This window comes from Rana temporaria, chromosome 4 (genome assembly GCF_905171775.1).
Source record: "Rana temporaria chromosome 4, aRanTem1.1, whole genome shotgun sequence".
NCBI lineage: Eukaryota > Metazoa > Chordata > Amphibia > Anura > Ranidae > Rana > Rana temporaria.
In genome coordinates this window covers 234,590,940-234,604,499 of record NC_053492.1, presented here as the reverse complement: position 1 = coordinate 234,604,499, position 13,560 = coordinate 234,590,940, and the positions used below count along the sequence as shown (strand labels likewise).

At 42.9% G+C, this 13,560-nt stretch overlaps 1 protein-coding gene across 1 annotated transcript in view; it reads right to left on the bottom strand.

Annotated features, from left to right (window-relative positions):
• The window catches only part of BCKDHB (branched chain keto acid dehydrogenase E1 subunit beta), a 237,392-nt gene extending 225,256 nt beyond the window's left edge, over positions 1–12,136 (bottom strand). Inside the window, exons 1-2 of the mRNA XM_040350008.1 lie at positions 11,960–12,136; positions 5,216–5,293 (exon numbers count right to left, since the gene is read on the bottom strand). Of these exons, the coding sequence (XP_040205942.1) occupies positions 5,216–5,293; positions 11,960–12,101 (220 nt within the window). The 5' untranslated portion in view covers positions 12,102–12,136. The remainder of the gene's footprint in view (positions 1–5,215; positions 5,294–11,959) is intronic.
• Positions 12,137–13,560: the final 1,424 nt, after the last annotated feature.

The window sequence follows — 13,560 nt, the reverse complement described above, 5'->3', positions numbered from 1 at the left end:
TCCGAACAAAAACGTATTGCTTACCACACATATGGGCACTTTTACAGAGTTGGATATAAAATCCGTATACAATGTCCACACAACAGGGGGAAAGACAGGGGATATTTACAGCTGGCAAGATATGTCATCAATGTGAGATTACAGTGCATATTTGTACACAAATTAAAGGCTAAAGTGACAAAAAAAATAAAAAAAATTGCACATTTTTTCCCCTGCAAAAATAAGCATTTTTTTTAAACCAAAATAGCCTGTAATCTATTGTCCTTGCAATTATTGGATAGCAGACTCCCAGAAACTCTTCCTCCAGCCCTCTGTATGGGCTTTCAGTTGGAGAGCTGGAGGCAGCGTCAATGCAGTTCTTTCAGTCACAGATCTTTGAATGAATGACAACGCTGTAAAATGTTGCTAAAACTGGCATATAATATATATATATATATATATATATATATATATATATATATATATATATATATATATATATATATATATATATATATATATATATATATATATATAAAATAAATAAATAAATAAATAAAAACGGTCTCAGCTCTACAGTTCACTGCTGGGCTTGATCACATGGCTGGCTTTCTTAAAGATCATGCAAGCAGGAGCAGATAAAGACCAGATATTTTTATTTTAGAGTTTTTACAAGCTGTGCTGACTGCCACAGAGCTGTGAGTGTGACATTTCAGAAATTGGCATCTTAAAAGATTCCGACAGCATCATTTTCATGTTCTGTTTTATGTGTTTGACAGCCACAAATATGTGAAGTTAATTAGAAGTGAAGAAAGCCCTGTCAAGATGGATCTCCTTGGTGAACATGACAAACATCTGTTATTGTTATACAAACTGGCATGGTATTTAAAATTAAATGGAGCTCAGAAGAAATAGGTACATGCATTATAATTACATTAGAAAAACACTTAGTACATGAAATCCACTTTCAAATTAATACGACTAAATAGTTGCATGTGCAACTATATTCCCAAGACAGGCAATCTCTGTTCAGTGTAGACTTTACTATGGAGAAGCCATACTCGATTGTCATTAGAGCACACAGGAACATTAACTTGTTTAATGCTGCCCTCTCGACCTTGAACACCTGTGGCTACGCATCACTGCTCCACATTAACAGCCGAGAATTTTTTTAAAGGGAAAAGAAGCGAGGCGACTATGATTGTTAGGAGGACGACAATGGCAGCAACTGCATTTCCTTTAAAGTCAATCTAAAGCGTCCATTGTTTCCTCTTGGGAGGTATAAAACTGTAATTTTCCATACAAAAAAGCATTTAAAGGCCAAGTTACTCTTTAATAAAGAACCAATAGGCCCCTTTCATACTGGGAGCGTCTGCAGTAAAGTGCCGTTATTTTAGCTGCGCTTTACCGTCAATTTCACTGTGCTATTCGGCCACTAGCGGGGCACTTTTAACCCCCGCTAGTGGCCGGAAAAGGGTTGAAACCACCCGCAAAGCGCAGCTGCAGCAGCGCTTTGCCGGTAGTATAGCTACGGTACCCATTAATTTCAATGGGCAAGAGCGGTATACACACCGCTCCAAAGATGCTACTAGCAGGACATTTTTTTTTACCGTCCTGCCAGTGCACCGCTCCAGTGTGAAAGCCCTTGGGGCTTTAACATTGGAGAGACCGCAGCGGATCTTTCAGGGCGCTTTGCAGGGGCTATTTTTAGCATTATAGCGCCTGCAAAGCGCCACAGTGTGAAAGGTGTCATATAGATTGATAAACACCTTTGTAAAGGATTTCAATTGCAGAGCTGGAGGAAGTGTCGATGGGCTATGAGTGTACAGATTACTTGGCCTTTAAAGGTCTTAAAATAATCCTAGTTACCATATTTCTTTTTAAATATTTGCAGCTGGAAAACTAAATTGCTCCAGTACTCTGCTAGACAGTGCTGAAGGGGACAGGGGAAGGGGGCCGAGTATGGATTTTCCATAATTTCCCTTAGCTCTTTCAGCTAGAGAAGTGTGCTGGCAATCTAAAAAGGTTGTGAGAACAGCCAATTGTGGCTATTTATGGATAGGGCCATCATGGTTATCTTGGCAGCAATTGCAAGGGTGACAAACACTGCAGCAATTTCACTGCAGAGAAAAAGACTATCAAGAAACTGCCTTTCCAATGGTCTTACTAGCAGGATCTCAAGGCACCTACAAAATGTTCCAGGGAAAAACATTTTTGTAACTATTATATCTTTTTATGCGACACCACCGAAAAGTATTCCAACATAACGACCCCAAACACACCTCCAAGACAACCACTGCCGTACTAAAGAAGCTGAGGGTAAAGGTGATGGATTGGCCAAGCATGTCTCCAGACCTAAACCCTATTGAACATCTGTGGGACATCCTCAAATGGAAGGTGGAGGAGTACAAGGTCTCCAACATCCACCAGCTCCGTGATGTCGTCATGGAGGAGTGGAAGAGGACTCCAGTGGCAACCTGTGAAGCTCTGGTGAACTCCATGCCCAAGAGGGTTAAGGCAGTATTGGAAAATGATGACCAAACAAAATATTGGCACTTTGGCCCCAATTTGGACATTTTCACTTAGGGGTGTACTCACTTTTGCTGCCAGCAGTTTAGACATTAATGGCTGTGTGTCGAGTTATTTTGAGGGGACAACAACATTTACACTGTTATACAAGCTGTACACTCACTACTTTACATTGTAGCAAAGTGTCATTTCTTTAGTGTTGTCACATGAAAATATATAATAAAATATTTACAAAAATGTAAGGGGTGTACTCACTTTTGTGAAATACTGTACGGAAATTTATAGTTTAACTACAGATCTTAAAGCTGCATCAAACCCTCAGCATTTTTCAACCTAACACATTGAGAAAAATAAAACAAACATTTTCTTTATAAACTATTAAATTCCTACCAAAGCAACTTTCAATGCTGCTAGCTCCTGGTCTCTCAGTGCCATTTTCCTAAACCTTAGGTATCAAATTGGCGTCCCTCCTCTAGCTGTTGCGGAACTACAAGTCTCATGAGGCTTTGCAAGGCCGAAAGTTACAAGCATGACTCCCTGCAACCATTCTTCCCCATGCAATGCAAAATTTCTGCTACCCAAAATACAGCACCCTACCCCTCAGCATCACATCTACAGACAGCAGAAATCCTCAGTTACGTTATCCTACATCAATCTAACTCCCTAAAGCGACACAACCATGCACATTTGCTTGGTCTGAAAGAACAGCATACCTGATGTAAGAACCAAGGTTTAGCTTGGGAGGACTGCAAGGTTGTGTCTGGGAGTCTCCTTTTTTTATTGCATTGGATGACCAGCACGATACATTGATAGGATTGCTTCCATTTCCCCTAAGCATTGCCACTTTTTCTGCCTGCAAGTTCAGCAGACAAGGAAAACAGCGACATTTGCCCTAGTAGGCGGGGCAAAACACTGGCAGAGGTATGCCTCCCTGCAGTGTCACGGCATCCTTCAGGAGGGGGCTCCTACATTTTGAGAAGCGATTTAAATGATCCCATCCAGATGTTTGATTCATGGTAGTACAAATCACACAACAAAACCGGAGAGATTTTTTACCAAAATTTGAGAGACAACCTTACAACTTTGGCTAGTATTTTCTAACGGTGCATAGATCTCCAATACACGTTAATGCCTGGGGTTGTAGAATGTAAAGTTTGGGTATATTTACCCACACAGGAGCAAGACATACTGCATACAAGCTTTGCATAGGAATCAATACAGGGATATACATCAGCATTTGTGTAAAAGTGTAAAAACACACATACATGTATGCCCTATGATTATAGACGCAGACTGTCTGTATCTAGGGGCATGCTCATATGTATGCGTTTACACAAGTATCAGCGTATACCTACAGCCACTAGTTCTATTGTAGGCTGCGCGCAGCCTAATTGGGTTCTAGGTGTCCATAGAACCTAATAGCTTGTATATAACAAGCCATCTCTATAGTGTTATAAAAGTCATTGAGGACCATTACACAAGTCATTTGCAATGCATTTCTAGTAGTATAGATGTAGTAGGAAGGCTTGTGCAGCGTGAAAATCTGCAACATTTTCATTGTTGGCACCGATGCGTGCCACAAATTGAAATAGTCATCAGACCTTTACCGTATGGCACAATGGTTAACAATTGCATAAAGAAATACCGCCATATTCGCAAACCTAAACAAGTAGTTGTTCTGGAAGACTATTTTGAAAAGTGGAGGTTAAGACCTCTGCTATGCTGAAGTAAATTGTTGATTGTGTCATATTTTTGAGACAATTCCGTTACAAACTTTTCCTCTGTAACAGATGTTTGATCCATTTCCATTGCTCTCCAAGCTCCAGCTATGTTGCTGTACAACTTCGCCACGTCACACCAGAGATGTCTGCAACTGTTGTAAGTGGATCTTTTACAAGTTCCAACCTTTGTTGCACTACCACAAGACAAATTTCTATAAAATTTACAGCGTTCTTTATGAATTCCAGGGAATATCTTACAAAACTGATGCAGTTGGCAAGCTTAAACATGTATTGCAATATGTGTGAACTAAATATCTCTATTTTTTTATTGCAAAGTATGCTTGAAAGAGTATATCCATGCGAGGAAAGTTCATTCAGTAACCGTCCCTCAAAAACTGCTTTGGCAACTGAAAAAAATAAAATTATGACCGCTCCAAACAAAACACAGACCACGTCACCCTTCGCACCATCTAGGGTTCAATCGTTGGCCAAATCTGATTGGATGTTATGCATGAAATGATTGTATGTGAATCACATACCCATGCTAACCATTTATATACTGGGAAATGGAGAACCACCAGCCTCAGATAATGGAAACAGATCATTTATAACCCTTCTCAGATGTCCTGCATCTTGAGCTGCTTAAAACGTGCCCTTAACAGAAATAGTATCTGTATAATGTAATAACATATTCGCGGCTGTCCTAAGCCATCTGGAAACTTTCAGTCCGAAAGCATCAATGAACTATGAGAGTGCTCACAATCTTCCTTGCAGTTCATGGAGATTACAAGCCGCCTACCATGGCGGAAGAGGGGACGTGTACTTAATTCATTCACATATTCTTATGATTGAAAGATGCATGCGGTTTTTGAAATCTGACAGCAAGTGTGGGGAGAGGATCCCCTGACAGTTGAACGGTGTTGTTAGTAAAACAAACTTGGCTCATTGGCAGACAGATATTTTGCACATCGTTAAATACAATTTACCTGCTGTTGGATCTCTGGATAGCGTATTGTCCAATGCACTTTGCACAGACTGGAAGAGATTCATTTTTTGTGTTGGACCTGTAAGGAAGAGAAAGAAAAACAACATCAGCTGAGAAACAATGCTACTTAGAATATCACCAATAGGCCGATATGCGAGAGTGACAAATATGCTTTGTCCAGATGAGGCGATAACTATAGAATCATGGCGAGTAGTAGGTTGCACAATGCGTGGGAAAGTCAGGAATTCATTTTACTTTTTATGCAATTTAAAAGCTAAAACGTAGAATTAAAATGCACCATAGAAGCAGGCTGCTCTGCTTATTTGGACTACAAACACTTCCCTCGCTCCTCTTCACTGTTATATATATATATATATATATATATATATATGACATTTAGTTCATGAGAGATAGCTGGGAAGGCTGATAAATGTGTCCTAAAATGTTGTACAAGAAGTCTGTACAAGAATGCTGGATTTCCATCAAAAATCAGTTTGTCTAAACACGGCGTGTACACATGGCAAAACTGAAATCTTAGAGCAATTTGTTTTTTTAATTAAATATTAAAGCTCTTCCGAGGAGATTTAGCTTGTTGGACATTCAACGTCACCGCTGTTGATATCATCAATTACATCGTGTGCGGGACTTGTCGGTTACTATCTGTCAAGTTAAATCCTTCAGGAGCGGTTGTAAAAACGTCCCGTGTACATTAAGCCTACATCGTTCTTGCAACTTTCAGGAGCAAAAACAATATTAACAACGTAATAAAACAGCTATTACAATCTATCAAATAGAACACTCAGACCAGTGTGTGAAAATCCATTTTGCCTCCACATACAAAAAACATATGCAGTTGATGGCATTCCAAATGTTTAAACATTCAGAACTACTGTTAATGTCCCGGCTGCTCATCACAGACTCAGAAACTTGATAGGAACCAGGTTGCTAAGACCTTGTTCTAATAAAAGCAGTTTAACGTATCCAATGCGTGTCACTGTGACACAGGACATTACCAGGCCTTGTTACCTTCGCTGCTGGATGTGAGTCTGCAGGTACTATATGTGCATGGCTTAAGAGTAAATGAACAAAATCCATGCATAAAAAAGTAGATATATACTGAGAACTTATTTTTTTTATATTTCTATATATTTTGCAAAAAAAATATACAAGTCAATTTGCACCCGTTAACTCCTATGCTGCCATATCCTTTAATACTTGCTTCGTTTTGCAGTTGGTGAATTAGTGCTATGTATCTTGTCAATAAAGTCTGTTACCACCTGTAACGAGAGGACGTCCGTGATAGGCGGAACATTGAACACAGGCTCTGCTGGGAAACTGAGTGTTCTGCCTATCACGGAACAGCACGAGGAGGAGGCATAGCTTTTAAAAAATGGACACCCACAGTCTGACTGACTCTGCATCCGGCATATAAGACGACGCCCCGATTTTTGAGGCATATTTTTAAGCATAAAAGTTTGTCATATACGCCGGCAAATACGGTACACAGAATGCGAAACATTCAAATTTTAACTTGAGAATCATGAAATTACGTATGAGAAATAGATACAGGTATAAGATCTACCAACTGGAGAGCCTAGCACACAGCATTTTCAAAACAGCAGATAATATTGTGAGATTAAATATGTAGGCACAATATAAAATTAAGTATAGATCTTCCAAAGTTCCCAGAATATTTTTATTAATGTTTAATGGCGAGAAGGGAGGGGAGGGGTCATTATAGGAAACCAAAATAATGATTGTGTTTTTACATAATCTTCTCAGTCATTACAATAATTTTTTTCATGGATAAGTGGTTACAGATGCCATACCAGAATCAAAACGAGCCAATGTACATAATATCAGGTTCTAAGCACTCAATTTATTTCTCCAATACATAAAATAAAATAAGCTCTGGTTCACATTGGTAAGATGGCACCGTCCTAATCGGGGCAATGCCACATATTCTTGCGCTTCACCGATTTCGAAAAAGGAACCTGCACAGATGTCTCTGAAATCGCAGCTGAAATTGGGACTGACAAGCAGGAGTGAAATTGTGCGAGTTCAGCTGAACTCGCACGGCTTCATTCCCGCAGCCAAGTGTGAACCTGGACTAAGACCTGCAATATTAATAGCATAGCCAAGATATCTAAAACTTTATTTTATTTTAGGATAGAGTAACAAAACCCCGATCAGTTTTTGTTTTTTAAATATTTCTTTAGTCCTGTCCCATCGACACTATGGGGTTGATTTAATAAAACTGGAGCATACAAAATCTGGTGCAGCTGTGCATGGTAGCCAATCAGCTTCTAACTTCAGCTTGTTCAATTAAAATTTGACTATAAAACTAGAAGCAGATCAATTAGGGCCCTTTCACACGGGTGGCTCATTCAGGTCCGCCTACCAGTTTTTTAGGCGGACCTGAACGGGCACTCCGTGCTCCTCTACGGAGCCGCGGATGTCAGTGGTGACATGCCCGCTGACATTCGACCCGCTCCGATCCACCAAAGTGTGACAAGAGGAAAAACCTACTTTTCCATCCGTCTGGCGGATCGGATGAACACGGACAGACGGTCCGTGTTCATCCGATCCCCCCATAGGGGAGAGCGGAGAAAAGACAGGGCGGTCCCTGCACAGTGTGCAGGGGACCGCCCTGTCATCCGCCGGCTCAGCGGGGATCAACGGAGCGATCCCCGCTGAGCAAGCGGAGGTTCACGGGGCGGATCATTACTGATCCGCCCCGTGTGAAAGGGGCCTTACTACGCACAACTGCACCAGATTCTATTTGCACCAGTTTAAGGCCCGATTCACTCTTATACAGGTTGCAGTTTGCATATTGCAGATGCATTTTGCGTTTTTCAATACACATTTTCGATCCACTGAAATCTATGGAACCAAAAACCAGAAAAAAGTCCTTGGACCTTTCCAAAAAATGCACAGATGTGAACTACATCCATAGGAAACCATGTTACATGGACTGTAGTGTGTTTCTGTGAAACTGAAAAAAGCGCTAAAAATGCATAGGTGTGAACCAGGCCTTAGGTCCCATTAACACCTAGGCTGTCGCCCTAAAAGAAGCTCCTGTTCCTTTTTAAGTGACAAGCTTCATGCAGCGTGATTTTGCCACGACTGCGGCACAATTTATCGTGGCAAAAAAAAAAAAAAAAAAAAAAAAAAAAAAAAATAAAAAATCGCACCGCTATGAAGTAATGGCATCGCAAATGCATCCTGCCACGATTTGGAATCACAGGCAGAATCATGGTGATTCCGCCCACAAGTCGAAACGCATAGGTGTGAATGGAGCCTTAGTAAATCTCCCCCATAGGAAGAGGAAATCTCGCCAAAGTAGCGCATATGCACGCATTAACATGAACAGTGTTAAAGTAGCCCTAGGATTATGAATAGGTTGGCAACTCTCAAAAGAATGTGCAAGTTCCCCTTTTTTGTTTTGTTTTTAAAGGGGGAAGAGGACGGGCAATTCCCAATTAATAGTACCGCAATGCACATACAGCAGGCGTGTAGACATGCATTGTAGCAACATGCTTTTTACCTTGCTTTGCTAAAATGCACATGTTTAAATGGGCTCTTAGAAAGCCGTCACCAGCACAAGTGTCCCCAATGAAAGATTTCACCTCTATTCCTGGTTCCAGAAAGAAATCAAAACTTTGGTTTATTCCCCACGTTCCTACCAAGAAATGGTCATTAGGACAAAGAGGGTGAATCTCCCTAATGGGGGCTCAGAAAGCATACAAACCCAACAGAGGCTCAAACCCTTTCAAACTGCAATAAAAAAAAGTTTGTGCTTCGGATGCAGTTTAAAATGTGCATTTTGCCTGGAGTTCTCTTTTAAACGTTTAAATGAACAATTACAAATTTTTAAACATTTTGGAGAGGTTCTCAATTTTTGTTTATTATTATTTATTTATTTATTTTATTTATTTATTTAGGAGGTATGTACTCTTTACAGTCTTTGTATATTTGTAATTGCAAAAAGATGATAATGTGTTTATTTGTTTGCAGTGCAAGCTTATCAAACATGCGGCATTATTTATAAGAAAATATTGTGACACCCGATGAGCTCAGCTAAAAATTGGAAAAATGAATAAGCCATGGTTAAATTTAAGATGAAGGCTGCGCAACACACAAAATTCTGCATCAAAATTAATCTCCGAAACCTCTATAAAAATAAAAAAACTTCTGGGGTCTGCACTGAGCTGCCATCAGATTATGTGTTTTGGTTATTAATAAGGACCAGCTCATGTACATATACGTCGGCACTTTAAAGATGGATGTCTCGGTAATGGCAGCAGCTTCTGCCACAACCGAGATATCCATCTTTTCCATGGCCGGTCCTGTAAACGATAATGGTGGTCTCTGCGGCGGATTCGCTGCGAGATCACCGTTATCAGAGGCAGGAGAATGCCCCCCCTTCCTGCCGCTCTCCCGCGCCCTCCGCCGCTTACCGGAGCCGTCGGTAGCAGCGGAGGCGATCGGGTCCTTCTCCCTCTGTGCCATAGATAAAAGTGAGGGGAAGATGGCCACCACCCGTCTCTATACCATAGCGGGGCGGGAAACGATGTCAAGACGTCACTTCTGCCCATGCGTCTTAAAGGCACCTTTTTTTGTCGTAATTTTTTCAAATGACAAATTTATTTATTGCATTTTAGTCTAAATATGAGATCTGAGGTATTTTTTACCCCAGATCTCATATTTAAGAGGACCTGTCATGTTTTTTTCTATTACAAGGGATGTTTATCATTGGCGCATGTGCTCTGAAGGTCCAGCATACCTTGCCAGAAATTCAAAGCTTTGTGCCGGAACCAAGGGCTTTTGCACGCATTCGCATGAGTGAAGTCATTGCGGGTTCAGCCAATCACACAACCGGATCGCACGAACCCTGAAGAAAGACCAGGGGACGGTGTCAGCTCTCTCAGTGCAGAGCTGGAGGGCTTTGTTGTAAGGCAAGTATTACATAATGTGTATTTTTTTTTATTTTTATTTTTTTAAACCAACAGTGGTTTACAATCGCTTTAACACTGCATGTGTGGGTGCATTGTGCTGGCCTCTCTTTTCCCATGTTACCCCGAGGCACAAAGGGCACACACTAGGGTTGCCACCTTATCCCTTTAAACACAAACGCATATGAATTACACAGATTCTGGGGCTAATTTAATGCAGATAAGGCACAAAGTTTAATTAACACCTTAAAGCGGGGGTTCACCCTAAAAAAAAAAAAAAAAAAAAAAAAATTCTACCATGCCATCCAGCATACTAGCGCGAGCTACAGTATGCCTTTATTTTATTTTTTGCGCCGTACTCACAGTTTAATCCCTTAGTTAAGTTTCAGACTTCCCGCTGGGAGTAGGTGTTCCTATGCAGAGGGGAACATGATTGACGGCCGGCTATGGTGCGTCACGCTTCCCGAAAATAGCCGAAATAGGACTTGGCTCTTGACGGCGCCTGCGCAGTCAGCTCCTAGTCTGTGTGCAGGCGCCGTATAGCGCCGTGAAGAGCAGAGTCCTACTCCGGCTATTTTCGGGAAGCGTGACGCGCCATAGCCGGCCGTCAATCATGTTCCCCTCTGCATAGGAACGCCCATTCCCCGCGGGGAGTCTGAAACTTAACTAAGGGATTAAACTGTGAGTACGGCGCAAAAAATAAAAATAAAGGCATACTGTAGCTCGCGCTAGTATGCTGGATGGCATGGTAGAAACTTGTTTATTAGGGTGAACCTCCACTTTAAAGTGGAGTTCCACCCAAAAGTGTTACTTCGCTTTAAGCACTCCTTGCCCCCCTTACATGCGACATTTGGCATGTTATGTTTTTGGTAGGGGGGAGCGGGCACCTAGTTTTGACAGGTACCCAGCTCCCACTTCCTGTTTCCAGTCACATTGCCACCTAGGTGACTCCTCCTCTCCCCCTCCCTGCAATCTTCTGAGACATGTCACAGGTCCCAGAAGATTGCCTGGCCACTAAAAGTGTAACGTAACTCACGCACACGCAGTGTGCACCCGGCTGCCCACACTTGCAATGCCGGGGAGAGAAGTGAGGCTTTGGGCGCCCGCATCGCCGGATCATGGGACAGGTGATTGTCTGTTTATTAAAAGTCAGCAGCCACACTTTTTGTAGCTGCTGACTTTTAATAAACTTGCAAACGAGTGGAACTCCGCTTTAATCAGCCACAGAACCTGTGTAATTCATATGTGTTTGGATTTAAAGGGGTGAAGTGGCAACCCTAGTACACATGTGTTGCAGCACACGGTAATACACTACTACGTGTTGTGGCATGCTTCAAAAAAAAAAAAAATGTGACCTTTTTTTGGGGATGTTTTGGTGCAGTCACAACCCATCTATTTGAACTCATTGTCACCCGTCTTGGCGCTCTTTTATAAAGATCACCTTGGGGGGTTGGCCGATCATGTGACCACTGTGGTCACATGATTAGGAGCTGGTCCCATATGTGTAGGTGTTAAAGCCCACCACACCTTTGTGTTAGGCAGCAAGAGATGAACATGCTTACTGCTATATGAACACAAAAACACATTGAATCCCATGTGTTAGAGATCCCAGGTGTGAATGAGCCCTAATACCAGGTATGTGATCTACAGACACCCCAATCTCTGTGCTGGGGTCACCACCATTGCTCTAATAAAGTCACCTTAGAGGGTACACACTTGCTGTGTGCTTAGTAAACAATGTCACCCCCAGCAACTGACAATGTCACACACTGCAGGCAAGCCTGTCTCACCATATTCGCTGGGCTCGGGATCCGGGAGGAAGGTGAAGTGCGCTGCCGATCTCGCAGAACATTGTAGGTTAGAACGAGCCCAGCTGAGCACACAACGAGAGAGCCGGTTCCCTGTCCCTGCCACTGCTCTGATCGCCGCCATGTTTCCACTCTCACACCAAACAACGCGCACGGGGCGGGGATAGGGTACAGGGAATGTGATTGGTCGCTGGCGGGGGGCGGGCCCACAGGGGGGTAGAGCACTCTCAGCCTATCACCTAGTGTTGTCTGTGGGCGCTGCCACGTGATATGACCGGCTGGACTGCATTCCCTCAGAGTAAAAGGAGCTGTGCTGGTGGATGGCCTGATAATGGGCTGTGTGATCCTACTGGCGCTCACATTCCATCCAAAACTGATCTTGTGGCTTGGTGGATGGTAGAGATACTCGATAGAACAACGACTTACATATTCTGGGGTTCTATTGTCCACATAGCTTAGTTGCTAAGATTTCAAAGAACTTTCCAGTAAGTTTTTTTTTTTTTTTGCTATTTGTACAGTGAGCAATTGTTTAGAGCAGGGGTCTCCAAACTGACACCAAAATTGGGGTGCAATTTCTCCCACCGACACCAACAATGAGGCACTATTCCTCCCCCTAATACCAAAGATGGGGCATGGTTTTCTCCCACTGATACCAGTAAAGTTTTCTATTCCCGCTGACCAGTGCTGCCCCCCCCCCCCAAGGCTGCATTCACACCTAGACGTATGTTACCTCGGCGTATTTTGCCGCGACAAATTGCGGCGTTTTGTCCCGCGATTTGCCGCGACAAAACGCGGTAAAATACGCCGCGGTAACATACACAGGAGGGGTGACAACATTGTCAGCTATGGCCGAACGCCGAAAGCCGCCTGAAAAAAAGGTCCGGGACTTGTTTTCAGGCGGCAGGCGTACAGCGTTCGGCGTGGAGATGTGAACCATCTCCATAGCCGACAATGTAAACTCGCCCCTCCAGCGTATCAGGGGCTGCTGCGGCGTCGTGCTACAGGCGTATATACGCCTAGGTGTGAATGGGCACTAAGTCTGAAAGACAGTAAACTGGCCCTTTGTTTCAGAAAGTTTGGAGACCCCTGGTTTAGAGGAAGTAAACCCTAATTTTTTCCCTGCAAAGTAAAAGAATCATGCATACTAGCCGATATGTGCCACTCGGGCGGACTGACCATTGAGTCACTCGGGCACTGCCCGAGGGCCCCATGCCACTAGGGGGCCCCATCAGGGTTGTCAGGCTCAGTAAAACCAGGGACAGTATGTAAAAATCTGTGTTTTTTTTTTTACATACTGTCCCTGATATGTCCGAAACCGACATGCTTTTGATGTGAAAATCCAGAGATTTTAGCTGCCTCACCTCTGCACTGCCTCCTGGCGTGGTGGCCATCTAGAAGCCCGGGGGCCCCATAATCTTCTATTGCCCGGGGGCCCCATGAGTTGTCAGTCCGCCCCTGGTGCCACTTACCTGCAAACAAAGCCCGCAATGTCCCCCGCTGGTGGCCGCGTCCATCTTCACCCCTCTTCCTTCCAGGGTCATGGACTCCGGTGTCTTGTCGAGCTAGTTCCTCTATCGATATGA